The 21,280-nt window shown below is 49.4% G+C and overlaps 3 protein-coding genes across 5 annotated transcripts in view; 1 reads left to right on the forward strand and 2 right to left on the reverse strand.

Annotated features, from left to right (window-relative positions):
- ical1 (islet cell autoantigen 1-like) lies at positions 1 to 8,557 on the forward strand. 3 transcript variants are annotated; one of them, XM_031851674.1, is made up of 15 exons: positions 1 to 612; positions 1,347 to 1,382; positions 1,471 to 1,645; positions 2,759 to 2,831; positions 2,956 to 3,079; positions 3,173 to 3,371; positions 3,468 to 3,593; positions 3,680 to 3,778; positions 3,861 to 3,946; positions 4,387 to 4,439; positions 4,791 to 4,829; positions 4,967 to 5,152; positions 5,521 to 5,796; positions 5,886 to 5,981; positions 6,201 to 8,557. In XM_031851674.1, the coding sequence occupies exons 2-15, from the start codon at positions 1,372 to 1,374 to the stop codon at positions 6,314 to 6,316; spliced, it is 1,659 nt and encodes a 552-aa protein (XP_031707534.1). In that variant the 5' UTR covers positions 1 to 612; positions 1,347 to 1,371; the 3' UTR covers positions 6,317 to 8,557. The 3 variants fall into 3 exon arrangements, with proteins under 3 accessions (XP_031707534.1, XP_031707535.1, XP_031707536.1); XM_031851675.1 differs by lacking the exon at positions 1,347 to 1,382 and having other exon boundaries at positions 1,446 to 1,645; XM_031851676.1 differs by lacking the exon at positions 4,967 to 5,152 and having other exon boundaries at positions 1 to 1,382.
- Positions 7,901 to 15,766, reverse strand: fam117ba (family with sequence similarity 117 member Ba). The gene is made up of 10 exons (XM_031852149.1): positions 15,727 to 15,766; positions 14,395 to 14,480; positions 14,176 to 14,269; positions 12,266 to 12,495; positions 11,399 to 11,482; positions 11,179 to 11,289; positions 10,673 to 10,816; positions 10,364 to 10,571; positions 10,120 to 10,240; positions 7,901 to 10,020 (listed from the first exon to the last, which is right to left on the reverse strand). Exons 1-10 carry the CDS (start codon positions 15,764 to 15,766, stop codon positions 9,795 to 9,797), a joined length of 1,344 nt encoding a protein of 447 aa, XP_031708009.1. The 3' UTR covers positions 7,901 to 9,794.
- The window catches only part of LOC116385906 (bone morphogenetic protein receptor type-2), a 19,384-nt gene continuing 13,757 nt past the window's right edge, over positions 15,654 to 21,280 (reverse strand). The window contains exons 8-13 of the mRNA XM_031851670.1: positions 20,273 to 20,433; positions 20,031 to 20,178; positions 19,681 to 19,817; positions 19,334 to 19,506; positions 17,932 to 19,241; positions 15,654 to 17,520 (exon numbers count right to left, since the gene is read on the reverse strand). Coding sequence (XP_031707530.1) covers positions 17,261 to 17,520; positions 17,932 to 19,241; positions 19,334 to 19,506; positions 19,681 to 19,817; positions 20,031 to 20,178; positions 20,273 to 20,433 — 2,189 coding nt within the window. The 3' untranslated portion in view covers positions 15,654 to 17,260. The remainder of the gene's footprint in view (positions 17,521 to 17,931; positions 19,242 to 19,333; positions 19,507 to 19,680; positions 19,818 to 20,030; positions 20,179 to 20,272; positions 20,434 to 21,280) is intronic.

Consider the following 21,280-nt stretch of genomic DNA (forward strand, 5'->3'; position numbering starts at 1 on the left):
TCCACATATACAAACTATATTAAAGTACTGTATTGGATTGTTATTGGTTGTTTCTTTACCTCCAATTTAGCTTAACTATTGATGACGGAAGTGCAACATCAGTAAATAATCCAGTATATTGTGATATTATTCATGAAATATTGTTTGTCTGATATATTTCACATGTTCCGTTGTACATTATCACCGTCCTTGTGTTTTTGGGTAGCAAAAGAAAACTTGTGGGAAACGACTCTTTTTTTCCTCAGACTGGTATTTATTGTACTACATCGAAATGTGCTGCTCTCATTGACTCCATAACACCTCACGGGCATCAACGTATCTCTCATGCTTTCTTCTGATGTAGTCAACTGCAAAAACATTGAACTTGATGTACGAGAAACGTTGTTAGGTTGTAGTCCATTTTTGCAGCCTGTGAATAGCTCCTCTTTCAAAAGACGATCTTCGGTCTTTACCTGGCCAGCAGCGCCCCCTGGTGTCCAAACGGCGCCATAGCTACTCTGCATATCCTGTTCCTCTGACTCACATTATGACGGCTCTGTAGGCAGAGGAGGCTAGCGGAGCCGAGCTGCGCCGCATGGATGCTCGGGACAGCGGGACAAAACTAAAAGCGAGGTAAATGTGTATTCACCTACTTCAACTAACCGAGCACAAACGAACAAGCGGCCATGTTGAATTGCCTCGTTAGTTGCTCTCATTGCTGTTCCTGCCACGATAGCGACAAGCTAACTGCTGCTAGCTCACGAGCTCCTTTGTTCGTTTTTCTCGACTACCGTTAGGGTTACTTCTACTTTTATACATTTTTGTCAAGCTAAGTGTTTACAGTGTAGTTGCATTTCACAAAGCGTTGTGTATCTTTCCGTGTCGTCAGGGCAGCCTTTTCCTGTAACCGAACACCTGCTCGGCAGCTGGCTCTCTATTCAGGTGTCCGATCACTGCTCCTAGAACCGCATTTGATTAGCCTTTAGCACCGATGAGTTGTTGTCCAGCCACAGATCACCCTCCACGATAACCGCCTATAACTCGGTTATAATCCAGTGGGGGAAACAGCTGTCGGCTGTCGCCTGCTGCTGTGCCCTGTGTGTATCCCAGTCAGTCATTTCATTGTTTCCTGCATTTCTATTAGTCTGCCACTGTTAGTCAGTTTCACACCAGATCATATCAAGCAAACATCTGCATTATTCAACCAAGTACATAAGCCTGATTTGTCTTCCTGTGTGAGGATCCTTAACAAGGAAACAACAGGAAACCTTCAGCCTTTGACATCAGCTCCAAAATACTTTAAATCCTGATGCTTTCATCCTATTTTAACACCCACCCCCCCCCCCTGTATTTATTTTTGTTTTCAGAACAGAAAAAAGAGGCTGATATCCAATGATGGACGGGTATGTAGTAAAATGACATAACTCTAGTAAATAGCAGTCATGTTATTATGTTGTAAAACACAGCTGACTGAAGCCGTCTGGGCCCCAGGTTTGCGGGGGACATGCTGAGCGGCGGCCGGGCCCTGCTCGGCGAGGACAGCTCGGTCATGGCCCGCATGCAGAAGAAGTTCTGGAAGACCAAGCAGGTCCTCATCAAAGCCACGGGCAAGAAGGAGGACGAGTACGTGGTGGCATCAGACGCTGACCTCGACGCCAAGCTCGAGGTAGGATACGACAGATTGACTACACTAAGTACGCTATCAGGGACGTGTCTCTGATTGGGAATGCCCTACATGCAGGGAACCGTATCGGGGCCTGTAGTCTTCCTGTCCTTCCTGGTCAGAACAGACCCCCGCAAATATGTGGATGAGATGACTTTGTCAGAACATCAGCAGTGTGTTGGCACAAGGTGTCTCTTGTTAGCAGGGTACAGTACGCTTCGTACGGACGGTTTGGATGAGCTGGCATCTGTCTGGTATTTCGTCCCGACTGTCTGGTCCCGCGAGGCGGGGACGTGGTCGAGTTTCACCGAGCTGCTAGAGACACACTGTGAGGCTTTTGTTCCCCTCGAAGCACGAACAGGCCCCGTCTGTCTCCTTCCTGCTCTCATTGTCCCTCCACCCATACCCAGTGAGCCGGAGACAACGTCAGACAAAGAGGTGTTAAAAGACACTTTTTGGATATTTACACAGTAAATACAGAGCAGGTTGTTTTTGGAGCCGATCCGCTCTGTTGCTTTCCTCCATCAGATTCCTAAATTAGAAAAACAGAACTGTGCCTCTGTTTCCCCCTGTGACTCAGACACAGCCGTTGGATAAACATGATCCTGGTGAATGTGTTGGTTCATGTCAAGAATAAACATTTAAAGAGGTGTGTTGTGAAGGAGCAGTGCCCTGTACACCGCTAAAGATCTGACGCTGAAAGGTGTTTGGCCACTGCTGAGGCAGACGGGCTGTTTATTCTGCAGTTAATGAGTAACTACACAAGTCTCCTCCTTCCTCTGCTCTCTCACAGTCTTGGGTGTGCTCTACCTCTTCTTGATATGTTTCCACTGAATAACAAAGTCAGGGCTCCACACAAACTGGCAACCGTACATCAGCTTTTTATCAGTTTATTTGACTGAACCTGCACCATATTGAGATGTCTCAGCGTGGCTGTTAATGCTCTCCACTCACAACACACACACACATACACGTGCTACGTGAGGGAGAAGCATCACGCTGCAAAACATAGTCCCGAAAGAAGAGACGTGAAGTGGACACGTGGCAGACGATCTGCGTTTAAAGATGGAGCTGGTCTGTGTGACATATTCTAACCGGGCCCGTTTGTCTCTGCAGTTCTTCCGCTCGGTTCAGTTAACGTGCACGGAGCTGCTGAAGGTGATCGAGAAGTACCAGCACCGGATCACACGTGAGTCCAAACTAGACCTTCCACATGACACCTCTTCACTGAATACCATAGAGGCGGTGTTTATTTCAGATATTATAACGTCAGCCACCGTGCGTGGGACTTAAACTTTGAGCCGTGTCCCCAGGTTTGTCTCAGGAGGAGAACGAGCTCGGCCTGTTCCTGCGCTTCCAGGCCGTAGACGATCGCACAAAGGCTGGCAACATGATGGACGCCACCAGCAAGGCCCTGTGCACCTCCGCCAAGCAGAGGTCAATGAAGCCGACACGTACAATTCATTCTAAACTACCGTAAAGTGAGATATTTTTGCTGAATTTCGGAAATTCTTATTTTCTCCTCCATAGGATGGCATTCTGCCCGCCGCTGCACCGCTTGCACCAGGAAGTGGAGACGTTCCGTCGGCGCGCCATCGCCGACACGCTGCTGACAGTCAGCCGCATGGAGAAGGCCCGCACCGAGTACAGAGGCGCTCTGCTCTGGATGAAAGATGTCTCCCAAGAACTGGACCCGGACACCTACAAGCAGCTGGAAAAGTTCCGCACGGTGGGAGGACGCCTGTTTGTCGACCGCCTCGCGACGATGTAAAGCACGCGTGCGTGTTTGTCATCCTCTTGTCTGTCTCGCCTTCTCCGTCGTCAGGTCCAAACCCAGGTCCGAGGGACGAAGAGCCAGTTCGAGAAGCTGAAGAACGACGTGTGTCAGAAGGTGGACATGCTGGGAGCGAGCCGCTGCAACATGCTCTCCCATTCCCTCTGCACCTACCAGGTACGTGTGTGCGTCAACAGTTTACTGTGACTCTGTTCAAGTGTCTTCATCTGTCTACCTTTTATTCAATGCATGTCTTTTTCCAGACCACTCTGCTGCAGTTCTGGGAGAAGACGGCCCACGCCATGTCGGGGATCCAAGAGGCCTTCCGGGGACACGTGCCGTACCAGTTCACCACGCTCAAGGTACTTCAGGTTTCAGAGACGCTGGCGGACAGCGGCCGAAGTGTCTCTACATCACATTTGACCGCATTCTTCCCTCGCACAGGACCTGCGAGACCCACTGGAGGAAATAACAGACGCGCAGAAACGAGAGGATAAGAAGGAGAGGGCTCTGCAGAGCCACACGGACAGGTGAGAGGACACACACACACATCCTAACACGCACTCCTATTTTCATGCTCCTCTCCTGCCTCGTCATCACACACACACACTCTGTTGCCAGGCATTTCTTTCCTTTCCCTATAATTTCCCCTCGCCGTTTGCCCTTTTCTTTGTATTCTTGCACACAATCACCTCAGCTATGTCTTCATCAATCACGAAGTCATGTTCCCATGTTCTGTCACACGTAAGTGGAGCAGCTTTGTACGTGTGCTGATGGGTAGTGATCCACGCGGTAGTTGAGGGTCTTAGAGCGGTACTCCTGCAGTGAGACTGCAGCTCCAAATCTAATGGAGGCCACTGCATCGCTAAAAATAGAAGCGCCGCGTCTCGCCAGCTAGATAAGGCACTTTCTCATTTTTTTCCCCTCCCTCCCTTCCTCCTTCCTCCTTCCTCCCTTCCTCCTTCCTCAGTCTGGTGTCCTTGGATGACGACAACAAGCCATCAGGAAGTGCCTCTGGAGCAGGTATGTGCTGCCCCCTGTAGGCATGAAGACATTTAAGACATTTTACAGACAATAATAAATCATGTGTAGTGAAACTAATGGTATGTTGCAGCCTTACTTTAATCAATAAATTAATTCACTTTGACTAAAGTAAGAGTTAATGTGATTCACTGTTCAAAATGATGCAGCGGCGTCTGTGGTGTTTTATGAGTTGATTTAAGTTTTTCAAGTTGTTTATGGTATGTTATGTCATTATCTGCGTTTAGCCATTTGTCTGCAATATAAATAAACCTCCGAACAACAAAAGTATAACAGTGATACTGTAATGTAAGAAGCTGCTTTTGAGTGTTTTTCATGTGCCCTCCTTTCCAGACCCCATCAGTGATGGACAGAGCCAAACCAGTGACGGTGGTAAGTGTGTGTGTGTGTGTGTGTGTGTGTGTGTGTGTGTGTGTGTGTGTGTAAACAGTACAGTTGTGTACATTGGGACTGTTGTCGCTGACTTTGGGCCAGATGCCTGTTGGCTTTACGACTCTTTATGACCTCAGCGCGCCAAAACACAAGTGCACCTGCTGTAGACCTGTACGACCTCAGAGGACCGCCGGACGACGACCTGATGCTCATGGACTGTGACCTGCCTTGGCCGACGGACCGGCCTCCTCAGGGTGGAGACTCGCATGAGCCCTGGGGCTTTGGAGGCCTCCAGTCCAGCCTGTCACAGCTGCCTGCCTCCGGTAAACCGGCCCGCTGTCTCTCTGTGTCTCCTACCGCCTGCAGATTCGGACTCACTTTGCTTTGTTGTGGCACAGTTTCACCGCTCCTGGGACTTTTCTATGTCTCTGCTTCCTTTTGCACTTCGGATCTGGATTTATTCCGGCTGTCTGAAAGCAAGAGGCTTTGTTTCCTTCACCTGTCATTTAGGAAATCAAGCGTCTTCTTCACTCCTCAGACTCACTACTTTGACATTCTGGGCTGACCATGAACTGATGATTTACTGTGACGTTAGGGCAGCTGTGTTGACATCTCATCTGCTAAAAGGAACAATATCAAAAATATTTTAGGAATATTTCTCATCAGCTTCTTTTTACTCCCTTCCCTCTAGGTGAGAGTCTGCTTTTAGGGCTGGGACCGGAGGAGGAGGATGGCGAGCGGGGCGACATGGCCTTCCTCAAAGACCTCCTCAGCCCGGGCCCGGGGGCCGCCGACGAGTTCAGCAGAGAGTGGCAGGACGCATTCGGGCTGTTCGACTCTCCCATTGTTCCTCCACCGAGCACGGGGGCAGCAGAGAGCGGGCCGGCGGCGCGTCCGCCCTCCGGCCCCCCCAGCCCCACGGGCTTCCTGCCCTCCCAGCTGCTGGACCACAGCCTGAGCTCCACAGGTCAGCCACACTGCTGCTCTGCTGGAGGGACGAGCTCGCCGCGGCACGCCGAAACCCATCGCTCTCATCACTTTTTCTTTGTCTCCTAGGCTGGTCGACCCCGCCTATGTTCCAGGCTCCGCCCCTGCAGCCTCCTCCCGGGCAGAGCCAATCAGCTCCGCCGGCCCCAAGTGCAGCAGCTAACGGTTCGCTCTCCCTCAATCTGGGTTCTTGTCTTCTTTTAGTAAAAACTGTCATGTAGATTAGTCCCGGAATATTATTCCCTGCGTGTTCATTTTATTAAAACCAAATAAATTTACCTGCTGAGATAATTAATGTCTTTTATACATACTCACAGACACAGTTCCAATCAATCTAATTACCCTGAAACCAGTTGCTAAACTTAAACTCTCTTCTGTTGACAGCTGCTCCAGGTGGATCCAAAGACATGTCCGCCTGGTTCAACCTGTTCGCAGACCTGGACCCCCTCTCAAACCCCGACGCCATTGGACGTTCCCCGGACGAGCTCCTCAACGCCTAGAGCTCTGTATATGTGTGTGTGATGGATTTCTCTCACAGGATCTGGATGTCAGAAACCAAGTAAAAGAACACACACAGAGACATTGATGCACACACATGTTACCAGGAGATATGTGTACATATCCACACTTGCAAATCCATATTTTGTGTTACACTGGAAGGTGTTATCCTACACTGGAAAAGGGGAAAGTGCTGTGAGTGGGTGAACGCTCTCCTGCAGCTTCGTCAATGACTGCTAACACTACACGGACTCTCAGCAAACCTCATGCGGAGAGAAGGTTTGGGTTGCAGGTTTATTTAGTTTTTCTTTCTGTTTTGTTTGCGTCGTTTGGGTGTGTGTCTGTTTGCCGTGTGCACACATCACAGAGGACCCAGGATGTAAAGAAAGAGTCTCCATTTACTGCTTACTGTTGTTTAAACATGGTAGCACATGATTGTCACGTGTGAATGAAGAGCGTACGCTATAAATATATTGTACATTGTGTATGTATGCGATAAGAACGGACCCTGAGACACTGATGCAGACCCCTTCACAAACTCTGGATCTTGAAGACTCCACCTGTCTGATGACGCTTTATTGATCCCCCTCAGGAGAGTTCACACTGTCCAATCTCCGCGGCTTTTGTGACACCGACGGCGTCTTTATGTTCATTCATCCCAGATTCTACTGTCTCTGAATGAAGTGTGGGTAAAAATACTAAATCAGTCCAATCCGCCGTTCAGATTCCACAATCCCAAGCCAAGAAAAATGTGACGGTTGAAACATTTATTTTGTTTTAAAGTAGGACACCGGATTGAATCGTTATGGGTTGGGTGGGTTATATAAGTCCTATAAATCTGACAATAACACCTAAGCTGCATCAAACTGTATTTATTTTCTGATTATATAACGGTTTGTTTTTTGAGAAACTAAAATAAGAAGTAAAATACTGTATTTTTAACTGTTTATTTTCAGAATTCACAGATGGATTTATGAAATCTATTGTTTTATGGGAAAAGGATCAACACTGGAGAACTGTTATGTCGTGGAATGGACTTCTGATGTATATTTAAGGGGAAAAGACGACCAACACTTTATGAATGTTTCCAAAGTGACCAGCTGCAAAATGAAGATGCAGTCGGGTTTCTAAAATCATATTATTATTATTATTATTATTATTATGGAAAGTATACCTACGTTGTTGAGATGTGAATATCACGTCCACATGCACCGAGACCAAATCCTCAGTTTCAGTCGTGTGCCTGTATACATCTCACTCAAGGGAGTAAAGGTGATCGCAGTGCATCATGGGAAAAAAATCAACTCTGAAAAACACTTTTTATACATATTATGATCTGCTTTTCTGGGGGAAATATACCCCTACTACACTAACTTTTGTTTTTAATGTGACACGAGGTCATGTATTATACTGTTTACTCTTGCTTTACACACATCAAAAAACAAAAAGAATGTATTTCTCAAGTCAATCACAAATGCTTTATTTAATTCAACTATGCCTTTTTATTTTACTCGAGGGGTTTAACAGATGAAAACGTGGCAGTTCTGTTTACAATAAACTGGACGAGCAAACAAGGAATCATTGTGTCGAGTTCCAGAAATGCTGTTTATCCACTTTGAGAAAGAAAACAAGTTGAAATAAATCTGTTCCACGTGTATGAATCTGCTCTTTTAAGCTACTTTTGTATTTTTGTAAACGGACGTCTTCGCTCGTGGGTGTGCTTGTTTCACCAGCACGTGGATATCTCATTTTGGAACAGAACTCTCCATCTCTTACAAATCAGGTCACCGAATAAATAAATGAATGACATCCACACTTCTCTCCACTCTGCTACAGGTTTCCATCACTTCACTTCCCGTCGCGTGGGAGGCTACGTGTTGGTTCGCTCCCTTCGTAGTAGACTTGTTAGTGTGCGCTGAGAAGTTAGTACATCTTTTGTTTGTGTGTGCGTGTGTCCTAGTCACTACAACCTGAGATGGACGATGTAATCTATTCTTGGTTAAAATTCTCTGGCGACCCAACATTACACTCCCGATAAATAAATACATTATTCACAATAATGAGATGTGTAGTAATTCACAGTACTCAGCGGAGAAGAAGCAGGAGGGGAAAGGGGGGGGGGGGGAGATGGTACAATTGACTCATTCAGATACATATCTTTGTCAGTAGATGATACAAACACAGTGCGCCTCGTTATTTACACAGCCAGTACATTCCTATCCCACCGTAGCAGGCACAGTCGAGTAGTGCTGACGTTTACAGGAGGAAGGGGGCGGGGCGAGGAGAGGGGGGCGGGGCACGGAGATGCCGGAGACCAACGGGTCATGTGACCGCAGCTCGGACGTCAATCACGATGTGCGCACGTCACTTTTAGTTGTGTACCCACGTGGCCTGCGGTGTTTTTGGGTTCACAGACTTCTCCGTGCTCAGCCTCCCCCCCCCCCCGCAGTAGGGACACATTTCACGACACTAACCGAGCAAGACAGAAGAAGAAGGAAAAAAAAAAATCAGCATTACGGTGGCCGCGAGGGAAAGAAAAGGAGAGCGAGAGCGGGAAAATAAATAAGGAGGAACAGAAGGGGGTTGGTCGTGATGGAGCGTTTTTTTTGAGCGAAGGCTGGTCTCATAGGAAGGAGGGGGCATGCGGACACAGGTGGAACACGCGCTGCACACGTCATAGCCCTGGCCCGCGTTTCCGATAGATACACACACCGGCCGGCAGGGGGCGGGAAAACCAGCTCGCTGTTACCAGTACCAGTACCAGTACAATGGCTGGTAAAACGTCTGGATTTAGGTCACAGGTGGTCTAAATATTGGGTTGTTTCTGTGGACCACCCCACTTGCCTGCCTTTCTGTGTGTACCTATGGTTGTCGTACTGCCGACATCACGCGCGTCGTGCTAGAGAGACGCACGTGACCGGAGAGCTGCGTTCTGAAATATCAGGCACATTTATTTTTTCCAACTCCTCCTTTGTTAGCGACCGTTCAAGTTTTGCTACGTAATATCTGGCAGCACCAATAAATTAGCCTCCAAGGAAACCAGCGGCCCCCATTTTTTTTCTTTGTTTCAAATAATGGAAGGCATATTTTACATATCAAGAGAAATAACTACAGATAGAAAAAGAGATGTCCGTGGAAAGGCGCCATGGTATAATACGATGAAATAAAAGAGTCTGTCCTTTTTTTCGCCCCTTTTCTCCTCCCCATGAAAAAACAGGAACATAACCAGCACTGAAGGTAGAAGAAAGCGATGAAATGTCAGCCGCTGCAGGACTCTGGGGTCGTGGTCGTCTGAGGAGGAGAGGCAGTGGGAAGCGCTTCAACAAGAGGAGGACATCAGAGAGAGCTTAGCTGGCATGCTGAAGGCTTTTTTAAATTTATTTAAATTTTTTGGAGCAGAAGGGTTGTTTCTTAGTAAATGTTTTCTGATTTCGTAGAGGGGACGGGGTTTCTTTTTGACTTTAAAGCCCTCGTGGGCTGTCAGAAGCTCTCGGGCTCCTCCAGGAGGCAGGGCTGGGTGGACAGAGGCACGAGGGCCGGGGACAGGCTCCGGAGGCCCACCGCGGAGCGGAAGCTCAGGTCCGGGGCGGGCAGCAAGGGCTTGAGGATGCTGACGAGGCAGAAGGCGGAGCCGCTGTTGGGGATGAAGTTGACCTTGTTGCGGTCGGGACACAGGAAGGGCGGGAGCGCCTGCAGGGGTTTGGGCCTGGAAGCACACGTGCAGGGACACATTTAGCCCCCACAACAGCAAGCGTAACGATACAAGTGGTTACAAGAAAAAGTGCGTTGAAGATCTTCTACTCACATGGTCTCCTCGGACACTTTCACCTTCTCGCAGCCCTCTGGAGGCTCCCTCTTGAACATGTAGCTGTTGTTAGGTCTGGGGGAGGCGGCGTACTTGGGCAGCGGGGAGCAGGGGCCCAGCTCTGTGGACAGGGCAGACAAGGAGGGGGGGGTACTTGAGGTCAAAGGTCGCGGTGAGCAAACAGATCACGCTCGAGAAGACTTTGGCAGGGCACGTGTACAATGTGTGGTGTGTGTTAAGTCACCTTTGTCCTCATAGGGGCTGCCTCCACCCGTGTCGTTGAGGACGGTGAGGTAGGAGGGCGAGATGGAGTCGGGGCGGCTACTGCTGTTGCTGTGGTTACCACTCAGGCCGCCCCCCGAGGGGGTCTGCGTGTCGATGCTGCGGGTGCTGCTGCCGCGCTGCGGGGGGACCGGTGGGGGCGCGCGGTGCCCATCTGGGACATCCTGTGGCTGTCACACACAAATGAGGTCACAATAACAACGTAGCACCGGGGTCTTAAAACCCGGACAGTGGTCGTAAAAAACGTTTTTATATTTCTCTCAGAACTCACCACGATGGTCTCGTCCTTCTCAGGCGTGTCCCGGATGATGATGCGTTCGATCTCCTGGTTGAGGCCCTCCACGCTGTTGCGGAAACGAGGGGCCGATGACTTGGAGATGGGGATGGGTATCAGGATGGTCTTGGGCATCGGCGACTGCAAAACACACACACAAAGGCCCGGACAGTTCATATGGATTCTGCACCTGTTTTTAGGTGAATGCAGTGAGACGGAAAAACATAAATACGTGCTTCATAAATCTGTCTTATTGCTCCGCACACAGGATAAAAAACAGCTGCACTTGTAATACCAACATAGGTATCCATAAATCATAAATATATGACAAATTACAGCTCCATAGCTTAAGTTTGACGAGCAATAATCAAAATCTTCGAATAATGCAAATGGCACGTTTCGTAAAGGGAAGGGGAGCTCTTCATCTATTAACAAGCTCCTGCTAGCTGGTGGCTCTTTGTATCTGTTAATGAGCTTTTGTCAAAGCTGTCTCTATTGATTACCTGCGACTGGATGATGGTGTGGCTGCCATTGAACGGGGATTTGCGGTCTTTATCCCTCCGATGGCGGCTGCTGCGTTTGCTGCGCTGGAGCTGCTGACGCAATTTGGCAATCTGGAAAGCGAAGGTTTAACAGACAGACGTATAGATGTAAACAGACGATCTGTAGAGGGAAAAAAGACTGTTTGTGTATTTGGGCTGTAGATTCAGGAAAGAGACTGACCTCCTTGAGCTGGTCGGTGCTCCCACAGGAGGCCGAGCGTTTGTGAGATCCCCTCCTCCTCTCATCTGCCCAGGCCCTGGGGGTCTGACACACACACACACACACACACACACACACACACACACACACACAGTATGGTAAGAGCTAAATATCAAACATACAAGCACAAAAACAGTCTGGTGGGGCAAAAAAAAGACACATGTTGTCTTAAAGCAGAACGGAAACAACACCCGAGGCGGTTTTGAAGCGGACTGAGATAAAGACAGATCCTACAGCTTCTGTTTGACCCGAGTCAGTCTGATGATGCAACCGTCCGCAATCCCTCTTAACCTCTTCGCATCGGGCATACGTCTTGCAAGCATCCATCTTGGCTTTGCTTCAGGTTGCCATTGATGGCAACGTCAGTCCGTCTGTCTGACTGTCAAATAATTGCTCCAGTCTGAATATTTTAGCAACTAGTAGATGATTGCTGTGGAATTTTGTAAAGACATTCATTAGTCCTCTGACTTTTCATCTAGCGCCATCATCAGGGGAAGATCTTCGTGTCCAATATTTTGGTTTATGAACAAATACCTGTTCTCATATTCAGTGCTTATTGGAGTTGTTAGAATGCTAACACGCTAAATGCTAACCTCCTAAACATCAGGATGTTAGCATTGCAGTTGTGAGCATGTTAGCATGCTAATGTTAGCATTCAGTTTAAAGCACCCTGTGCCTAATTAGCAAATGCAAGCATGCTAACACACAAACATGCATTATATGTTATTTGTTTGAATTTAACCTGTGCATATAAAGAAGACTCATGCACTCCCCCCCCCCCCCCCACACACACACACACACAGACATTAACCCCCCCACAGCACTCACCTGCGTCGCTTTGTCCCTCATGTAGGGAGATTGCAGGTGCTGGCTGTCGTCCTGAGGCCGGGGACCTGTCAGGTGAGAGCCAGCGAGCGCGCCCTGCGAGGGCCACAGCTGGACGCGATGGCGGGAGACCGAGAGGAGAATGAGGAGCGGTGGGGCGCTCAGCGCGGGACGCCTGAGGACGCGGGGGAGAACCGCGGGAAGATGTGGGACGTTAAGGCCACGGGTAACGTCTGAAAGAGAGAGAGAGAGAGGAGGTGAGTCAGGTCTGCCGTGTCGATGTAAACACGTTATTTGTCAACACATGGTAAACACATCAACACACAGCTGGTCTGCGGGATTAGCTCATGGCTGTCTGTCTAGGTTTGTGTGTGCATTTGTGTCTATGAGTGTGTGTTGCCAGATTGATGTTAATCTGTTCCGTGCTGGGCAGAGCAGATATGCCCCCCCCCCACCCCTCTGAGTCCCCACACAACCCCCTGGTTAATGCCATTAAAACAGCTTAAAGCAAGGGAGGAGGCACTGAGGGGGGCAGGTGCTGGCTTCTCCCTGACTGACCCGGATTCAGAGCTGCAGGAACATGTTTTTGCATGGGTGCAGGGGTCCACTGACACCCATGGGCCCTTGCGGGGAATCAGCGAATTCTAAATCCTTATTTCAGATTTGCATTGAAAAACAAACATGTATAAATACATCCATACCCTTAAAAACCCTCATGTCAGCTGAGATTAGCCATATAAGCTACTGCTCATACCAGACCAAGTGAGGTCTACTCTAATTCAATGCAAAGCACCTTCCAGCATAGAGAGTGCATTTATTTATTTGTGTAGCATGGGTGCTCCCACTGAAAGTCGACATAACCCTGATAACAAATACACTGCACATGCAGCATGTAGCGACATGCACGAACACACAGCCGCATCGACTGGCCTAGGAGCTAAATTTGGCGGGGGGGGGGGGGCTTTGACCAGCACACGTCGCTGTTGCTAGGGAACGGGGCCGACTGATCTTCATTGACACTCATTCATTGTGTTTGTGTGTGTGTGTGTGTGTAAGTAAACAGGGGTTTGGGCATCAGAGGTCTAGCAGCAAAATGCTCAGCCATCTTTATTTTAGCAGCTTTTCCTGCACTCCTCTGCAATGTCCTGAAGGCTGACAGCAGCAGCAGCAGCACTGGTTGTAGTAGTACTGTGTTACCTGGTAGTATTTCAGGTTTGTGGGGGTCCCTTTAAAACCAGATAAACTCCTAACACAAGACAGACCGTTATTGATCTGCCAAGAGCAAAAGTGGGGCAGTCAACTTGCACAGAAAGTAGGGATGTACATCTATTCTCACCATTAATCGCATAAAAGCCCAAATTGATGCCCTTCAAATTGCTTATTTTGTTCAACCATGAGTTTGTTCAACAAAAATAGCCAATTAACTATGAGACTATTCACAATACATCATAGTCGACTGAGAAAACCAGCAAATATCTACTTAAAGAAGTCAGAAGCGGTGGATTTCTTTTGTAGTTTCTTTTGCTTAACAAATTAAAACGGCGGTTTAATTTCCTGTTAATCGACTAATCAATTCATCGACTCAGCTCAAGTTTACACAACTGCTTTTGCACACTGCCTTAACCCTGCAATTTGAATGTAATGGAAATAAAAGTATATATATATTTTTTAAATATCACAATACTTTTATTTTGAAAGATTGCTCACAGAAGAGCAAATCTCCACGCAATCACATGCACATAATAAAAGGCTATTTTGTTTACTGGGAGACTGGCATGCCCCCCCTCCCCCTCCGCATGATATAATCACCATCATCAAAACATACTCCATGCTAGTCCAGACCTAACCTCCACATAACAGAGGAGCGTCCATGTTGAGATTTAGATGTGCGCGTGAGGAGAAACCCCGCTCACCTGCAGAGGGGCATGGAGGCAGCAGCCCGGCTCCCTGTTGATATCCGCCGCTACTCGAAGGCGTCAAAGACGCGGTGGGAACCGTCGGTGCAGGCTACAAGTGAGGGAAAGGCCTCTTCGATATAAACACGCGGACATAGAAAAAGATGCTAAAAACGTCTGTCGTGGAGACGGTAGTGATACAGGAGGTGTCAAAATGGGCGTTGCTGTGTTTCGCACCCTGCCTCCTCCTCGTCGTCGCGGATGGATGTTTTCTCCCCTCGGCTGATGCGGCACGACGGCTGGAGCGGCCACCGAAACGCCTCCTGGTCGAGGAAGAAATGAAAGAAAAGAAAAGAAAAGAGGAAGGTGCGCTGTGTCCCGAGGATGTCGGGAAAACAACGGAAAAAGGAACAAGAGGGACAGAAAATACAGAAGGGGATAGAAAGAAGAAGGCGGTGATGCTGGGCTAGCCTCAGTTGACACGACGGGAAAGGTACCAGTGTAAAGCGCGGGGAATGAACGCGGACACTTCCGGTTGTTTTCAAAGTAAAAGCCTTTTAACATTTATTCCAAAGGAGATCACAGGTGTACCGTGAGTTTGATGGTTTGTGCTAACTTACTTGCAATGCACTTTATCAACTGACGAGTGATTTAAAGTGGGTCCATTTCCTGCTGTATTTTATGACTTTAAAGCCCTATCTTAATGTCAGACTGCCATCATTCAGTGTTGTTTACCTGTTGTATAATTTTTAATTAATGTGTTTAACCCAATTACCACACAAACAAATCAAAGAAACAAAAAGCACCTTGAGTGGGAGGGAAACAGAGGATGAATAGGAACAACAATAGCTTATTGTTAGCCACCTTGTGTACTACAAAACACCTAAAACAGTCTTAAATGCACACTGCAACACGTTTGCCATGTGACATTAAGCCCCCTAAAATAATGTTAAAATCTTGTACTATTGAAATATTCCAAACTAAAGGGTCAAAATTAAAAAACACTCCACGTTTGACAAACTTATATATTATTTTGAATGAAAGTCGGTCAACTTCCGGTGCGGTCCCGGCTGCCTCTCGCAGACTTGACGCTGCCGAAGGAGAGCTCTGACGTAGAAGCACCGAACGCTGCGCCCGCTCGTGCTGATGCTGCAGTTGCTAGGGCGCGTGGAGCAGACGGCGGGTAGAAAGCGAGGTAAACAAGATGGGGATAGGAAATGTCTCCCTCGTGTGTCGACTGTGGCAACTGATGGGAAGTCTGGGAGACGTGTTCTGCACCACGGGGTCCACATTTAATACATTCATGTATGTTATGCAAAACTAATATGGCTCCCGAAATAGCAATACATGCAAGGGAGAGGTTTTAATGGAATAGTGCAACATATTGGAATAAATTAACTTCTTTATAAAATGACTACTGTAATTTTTCCTGTTGCAGTACTTTCAGAACAAAAGCCCTGAAACCCAAATGAGATATGACATTAACAAATATAACCAACGATTATTTCATACATTTATTGAGTTTTTTTTTCTTCCATATTGACTTGAAAATGTTTACAGAAACTGTACCGAGCAGATGCATAGCAATGGAGTCGAAGGCCGTGTCCATTGAACGCAACAAAAAAAACAGAATTCCATAAAAACAATGCAAATATCAATGCAGTACACATACATATGTTGGGTTTTTTTTTTTTCATACAAATTACAGATTACAAAAACATAAATGAGATCTTTTCATATGCCCTGAAGCAGCGCCTGAAAATACAGAATGATGACATTTCAGCACGCCTGTACAGCGCTACGGCCGACAAAATCTAATGCTCGTAAAAAGGAAAAATACGACACGTGCACACTCACACGCGCAGGAATCAGTCGTTAGGACATCGAGGGATGAGACGGGGAGAAGCAGAAATAATATCCAGCGTGCTTCAGAGGGGTTTGGTTTCTTTTAGGTTAGTTTATGGTTTTTCCGACAACGGTTCAAGGAGCAGAATATGGGCTTTCTTAGTGTTTCAGTCGACTGACAGGCAGCTGAACAGAGTCCACAGTGAGGTCAGGCGATGGCGGGACAGGGTTGGGAGTCGGCCACTGTAGCAGATCACTCCGCAGGTTTGATTCCGGTGATTGTAGCGTTAAAATACCCCCCACCCTACGGAGTTTGAGCCATTCCTGGTGTTCATTGTGCAAGCAGAGGGAGTTCCATGAAAACCCACTTTGTTTCTTCCAGTCAGCTTGGGTTGATTGTGTTTGTGCCCGCCCCCCCGAAAAATAGTCCAGAGATTGTCATTTGCTTTTTTCTGCTCTCGAGTCAGGTGGGGGTGGGGGGGGGGGGGAATAGTGTACGGTGGATTGTTTACAAAACGATTGTGACAATTCATAAGTGCAACAGAGATTAACATTTAAAAAAAAAAAAATAACGACGGGATTTGAAACAACAACCAAAAGAACGGAAGCGTTAAAAAAAACAAACATTGAAAGCGTTCTAAAAGCTAAATCCTATTGCACAATTAGAAACGATACACAGGCGAAATAAAATTGGTATTGCATACAAATCAAGGAAACAAATAAAGATTAGAGCAGTTTGTTCTGTCTTTTAAGACCGTCGATGCTTTTTACCGAGCACGCTCCCGAAACACCGCTCGATGCAGCGAACGAGAGCGCTCAAAGTGTTGATTGTTTGTCGTCGCCTTTTATTTTTCAGTTCATTTTTTCAGTTTAGAGACCACTTTCGCAACAGACGGGACTTTTCTAAACACTGATTTTAGTCGGTTCAAAGTGCACACAGACAAAAGAAAAAGGGACGAAACGTGGTAGAAAACAATAAACGGACAAAAGGGGAGATTAATAAAACGCGTAAACAGAAGCGGATGAGAATGCTGCATAGCTGGATTCCATTTAAAGCAATGCCATCATCAGAAAGACACAGGAGTGAGACGGACCTAATTACTGTACACGATCAGACTCAGACTGTTTGTTCACGAGACGCTCCGGAGCTTCCTCCTGCTGATTGAGAGCAGGGAGCTCAGCAGACACAAACCAAACGCTCTCTGGTTGTTATTATTATTATATATATTTTTTTCAGTCTTGTCAGAGAGCCCGCGTTTCACACGTGCGTGTCGCTGGGCTCGCTGGCCAAGCTGCCCCCTCGCAGGTAGATGGCCGAACTGGACTTGGGCCGGCTCTGGCTGTGCGCCTGGCCGCGGGACGACCCGTTGTTGTTGTTGACCTCCGGCCCCCTGGCGTCCGTGGAGATGACCCACGTGGTGGGCCGCCACTTCTTCAGGGAATACGGCGTCTTGACGCGCTTCTTGATCTTCTCGCCGCCCGGCCCCAAGGCCCCGTCAGGCTGGACCAAGCCCTCCCCTGGAAGAAGGAAGGGGACACTGATCAGTCCCAATACTTGTGTGTTTAGCGTTTCTATTCATTTAAAGGGACCTCCGGGCAATTCAGTATTACACTTTAATCAAGTTGGAGAAATGTTACAATGCAACCTATATAGCGTCATTAGTGTAGTGTCATTAGTTGGTAAAATGCCCAATTCTTTCTAACTCCTAGCCCCAGTATGTAACTCTGTCGTCTCCACTCCCAAGCTGAGATAAACCCGATGACATCACTATGTTATTATGACATCATGGTTTATTTTCACATGCCACATGACGGGCAAACTACTCTCCGCGTGTACAATCCCTTTAAGGATACAAAGTACGGTATCATCGATGTATTCAACAATTTATAATAATATAATGTAATGCACCTAAATAAATAGTCAGTCACCTAGTGAGGCCAGGTCCTGTGTAGTGAAGGACAGGTCCAGGGAGTTGGGTCTCTCAGGCCGGCGGGTTCTGGGCTGCCTGAGCAGGGCCTCCCCTCTCATGGTGACCGGAGCTTCCCGCTGGGGGGCGACGACACCGGACCCCGAGCTCTCTCCTGGGGGCCCCGTGGTCTCCCTGCTCCCTCCCTCCCCGCTCCCCTCCTCCTCCCCCCCGTCGCTCTCTCCTCCGCTCTCCCCGTCCCCCCTGCCGTGGCCGGTGTTGCTGTTGTTGTTGTTCGTGTTGGGCCGGGCCGAGCGGAGGGCCGCGACACTCGGCGCTGCCTCCCTCGGGTCGGGCTGCTCCCGCTCACGGCTCAGGAGCGGCTCGTGCTCGTCGGGGCTGGCTGTGATGACGCCGAGGCTCAGGCGGCCGTCTCCGGACCCGTTCTGAGTTACGCTGGACCCTCCGAAACCCGTCGCCCCGCCTGCCACCATGGCCGAGACCCCGGCGCTGGCGTGACCGTTAGCGGCGCCGTTGGCGTGCGCGTCGCGCAGAGCGGGTGTGTTGTTTGTGCCCGCGCCCCGATGAGCCTCCGCCGCTGCGTTGGTGCCCGTCACTGCACCAATGTTCATCTTTGAGCCCTCCACCTGCCGCAGGTTGGACTTCCCCGAGCGTCCGAACTTGAACCTGAGTGAGGACGACGAGGACTCCTTCTTGGTGGGCTTGGTGCGCAGGGGCAGACTGGACGGCCTCTTGGGCAAGTTCTGCTGCTTGGGCAGGGGGAAGATGGTGGCGGGCATCGGGGCGGCGGGCTCCGACGTGCCCGCGGCCTCACTCGCCATCTTGATGAGCGGGTAGAGGAGGCTGGAGCTGCCGGGGCTCAGCGGATCTGGGGAGCAGAACTGCTTCTGCGAGTGCTCCATCAGGTTCTCATCCGAGCTCTCCTTCAGGTTCTTGTCGACCTCCTTCGGGTCAAGCTTGGTGGTTTCCAGGTCCTCCTGGGTCAGGTGGAGGCAGACGGGGACCGTGGCGGACCCTGTGGTGCCCTCGGAGTCGGAGATGATAGTGGTGGTGGTGGTGGTGGAGGCTGAGGGGCTGCCTCTGAACCCCGCGCTGGTGCTGCTGCCCTCCGGGCTGGGCAGGCGGGCGTTGGCTTGCTGCTGGCGCTCCTGATTGATGGAGTTCCTGTTCCTCTCTCCGGTCCCGGCCCCGGCGCGACCGCTCACCGAGCCGGTGGTGTCGGCCTGCGCGTTCTTGGCAACGCCCTCATTCTCCTCGATGTAAGTGGACGTCTGGTCTGTGTAAGGGCCCGACTTCGGCGTCATGCGATTTCTGGCGGGACACACGGAGAGGCAAAAAAACAAAACACGTCAAGGACGACATTTGAAATGAGCAGCGCGACGATATAGGTCTTTCACGCATACCTCTCGTTGTGCAGCGTGGTGGACATGGGGTTGAGCGTAGGGCTGACCGACTTGGAGCGGTCCCATATGAGGAGCAGCTCCGCCAGACGCTCCTCGGCACACTGGGCCGTGAGACGGGCCTCTGCGTCCTGGTCCCAACAGTCTTCCATCGTCTCTTTCAGAGAGCGGACCGCCTGAAGGAGAAGACACGGTTTTGATATTCAACAATACGAGCAATATGAACACTCGCTATAGAAACAGCGCCTGGATCTGGAGCCTTGCAGACCAGCTGCTATAATCATCCGTTGCACCACTAATAAATACACACACAGTTCTCTGAGAACGTCTTTTCACACACACCAACGTACCAAACTGTTCTCTTTCCAGGCCTCGGGGAATTTGGGCCGCTGCTTCTCCCTGGACACCAGGACCTGCATGTCCTCAAACGTCGGGTGGTTCCCTGCCTCTGCCTGGAAGGCCATCTGGTACTCTGGCACCGACTCTCCTGGAGGTAAGGGACGAGGAAGGACGCGTCTTACATATTTTTCACGGGGCAGAAATATTCATTATGGATGTGCATTTCGCCGTCTGCTTCCCAGATAAGATGAATGCGTATTTAATGGCTTTGTGCTGTCTGCAGCGTGGGAGGGGCTTGTGCTGTTGGTGAAGATGATGAAAGTAAGAATTAAAAAACTACAAGCATGTGTGTGTGTCTCACCAGGGAAGAGGTCAGTGCATCTCATGAAGCTCTCCCAGTAGATCAGGCCCAGGGAGTACATGTCCACCTGTTTCAGCGCCGACTCGCAGTCCCTCAGGTTCACCGCCCCCTCCAGGACCTCTGGGGCCATGTAGCGGATCGTCCCCACCTGGCAGACGGAGTGAAAAGCAGGGTGAGTCACGGCGAAAAGAGATGGAGGCGAGACGGGGAAGACGTAGATCCTAAAACTGCCGAACGCTCACCTCGCTTATGGCGGTGTTCTCCTCCTCGCCGTTACGTGCCGGCCTGTTCCCCGTCAGCTTCATGGACAGGCCGAAATCGATGATGACGCATGTGCCGTCGGCCTTGACGAGGACGTTCCGGCTGTTCAGGTCCCTGTGGGAGACCGCTGGCTTGTACAGGTCTTGATGAGAGATGGCAAAGAGAGGATGAGGAGAAGACAAAACGGAAGGTGGCTAATTTATCTTTCATTAAAACGTGTAAGCCGGCACAGCGCTCCCAAAAAATGTTAGCGCTTCAAAAGACGGGCATGTTTGTTTTGGTGGTATTTGCGAATGAACGATAACGGCCAGCAAATCCCTTCCCACAGCTTTCCATTCCACTCATTACTCATTGTTCGCCGCAGCAAGCTGCGCTGTCGACAGACAGCTAAAACCCTTTAATCTAATCTACAACAATGGGATTAAGACCCGATCACAGTGGCCTCTCCGCCTGCAGTGTGTTGCCGTCCAGCAGAGGGCGCAGTGAGGGGCCGGCTGGAAGTCCCGGCAGTTACCACAGTTATCTGCTGGAGAAGGGGGAGGAATGGGGGAGGGATGGCGACTGTACCGAAGCCCGAGGGGTTCTCGCTGTTTCGCAGCCGCGCACAAGCGCTTCTGTCGCTCCTCCGCTGTGCTGACTTGCAGAAAAGTTGTCACGCGCTCGCACAAACAGAATCCCTTCTATTGCTCTCCTTATCTGTGTCGATGAAGAGGGAGGAGGTGCATTCTCGCGGCTCAAAGGCTTAGTTCAATTGTCACTTCTGCCTCCTGAGACTGATTTATTTCTTTTTTTTTTTTACACTCTCTAGCTTGAGGCCAGTCTATAAATAACCTTGGCTGGGCCATGCACACCGTGTGTATGTGCGTCAAAATACAGGGATGCAGAGCGCTCCAAGCCAAACAGAGCCACGTGGAGCTGCAGGGTGCGGGTTGTAAGAGGGCTCAATACACACACACACACACACACACACACACACACACACACACACA

This window comes from Anarrhichthys ocellatus, unplaced genomic scaffold (assembly GCF_004355925.1).
Source record: "Anarrhichthys ocellatus isolate YVR2014 unplaced genomic scaffold, GSC_Weel_1.0 scaffold12, whole genome shotgun sequence".
Classification (NCBI taxonomy): Eukaryota; Metazoa; Chordata; class Actinopteri; order Perciformes; family Anarhichadidae; genus Anarrhichthys; species Anarrhichthys ocellatus.

What these genes read in the sequence shown, in the direction of transcription:
- ical1 (XM_031851674.1), top strand. An exon ending in ACCTCGACGCCAAGCTCGAG is followed by an intron (nt 1,646 to 2,758) that starts GTAGGATACGAC and finishes TTGTCTCTGCAG; the next exon opens with TTCTTCCGCTCGGTTCAGTT. An exon ending in TGCACCTCCGCCAAGCAGAG is followed by an intron (nt 3,080 to 3,172) that starts GTCAATGAAGCC and finishes TCTCCTCCATAG; the next exon opens with GATGGCATTCTGCCCGCCGC.
- fam117ba (XM_031852149.1), bottom strand. Translation starts at nt 15,766, where the DNA reads ATGGACACGGCCTTCGACTCCATTGCTATGCATCTGCTCG. An exon ending in TGAGGGACAAAGCGACGCAG is followed by an intron (nt 11,483 to 12,265) that starts GTGAGTGCTGTG and finishes TGTGTGTGTCAG; the next exon opens with ACCCCCAGGGCCTGGGCAGA. An exon ending in CAGCCCCTATGAGGACAAAG is followed by an intron (nt 10,241 to 10,363) that starts GTGACTTAACAC and finishes CCCTGTCCACAG; the next exon opens with AGCTGGGCCCCTGCTCCCCG.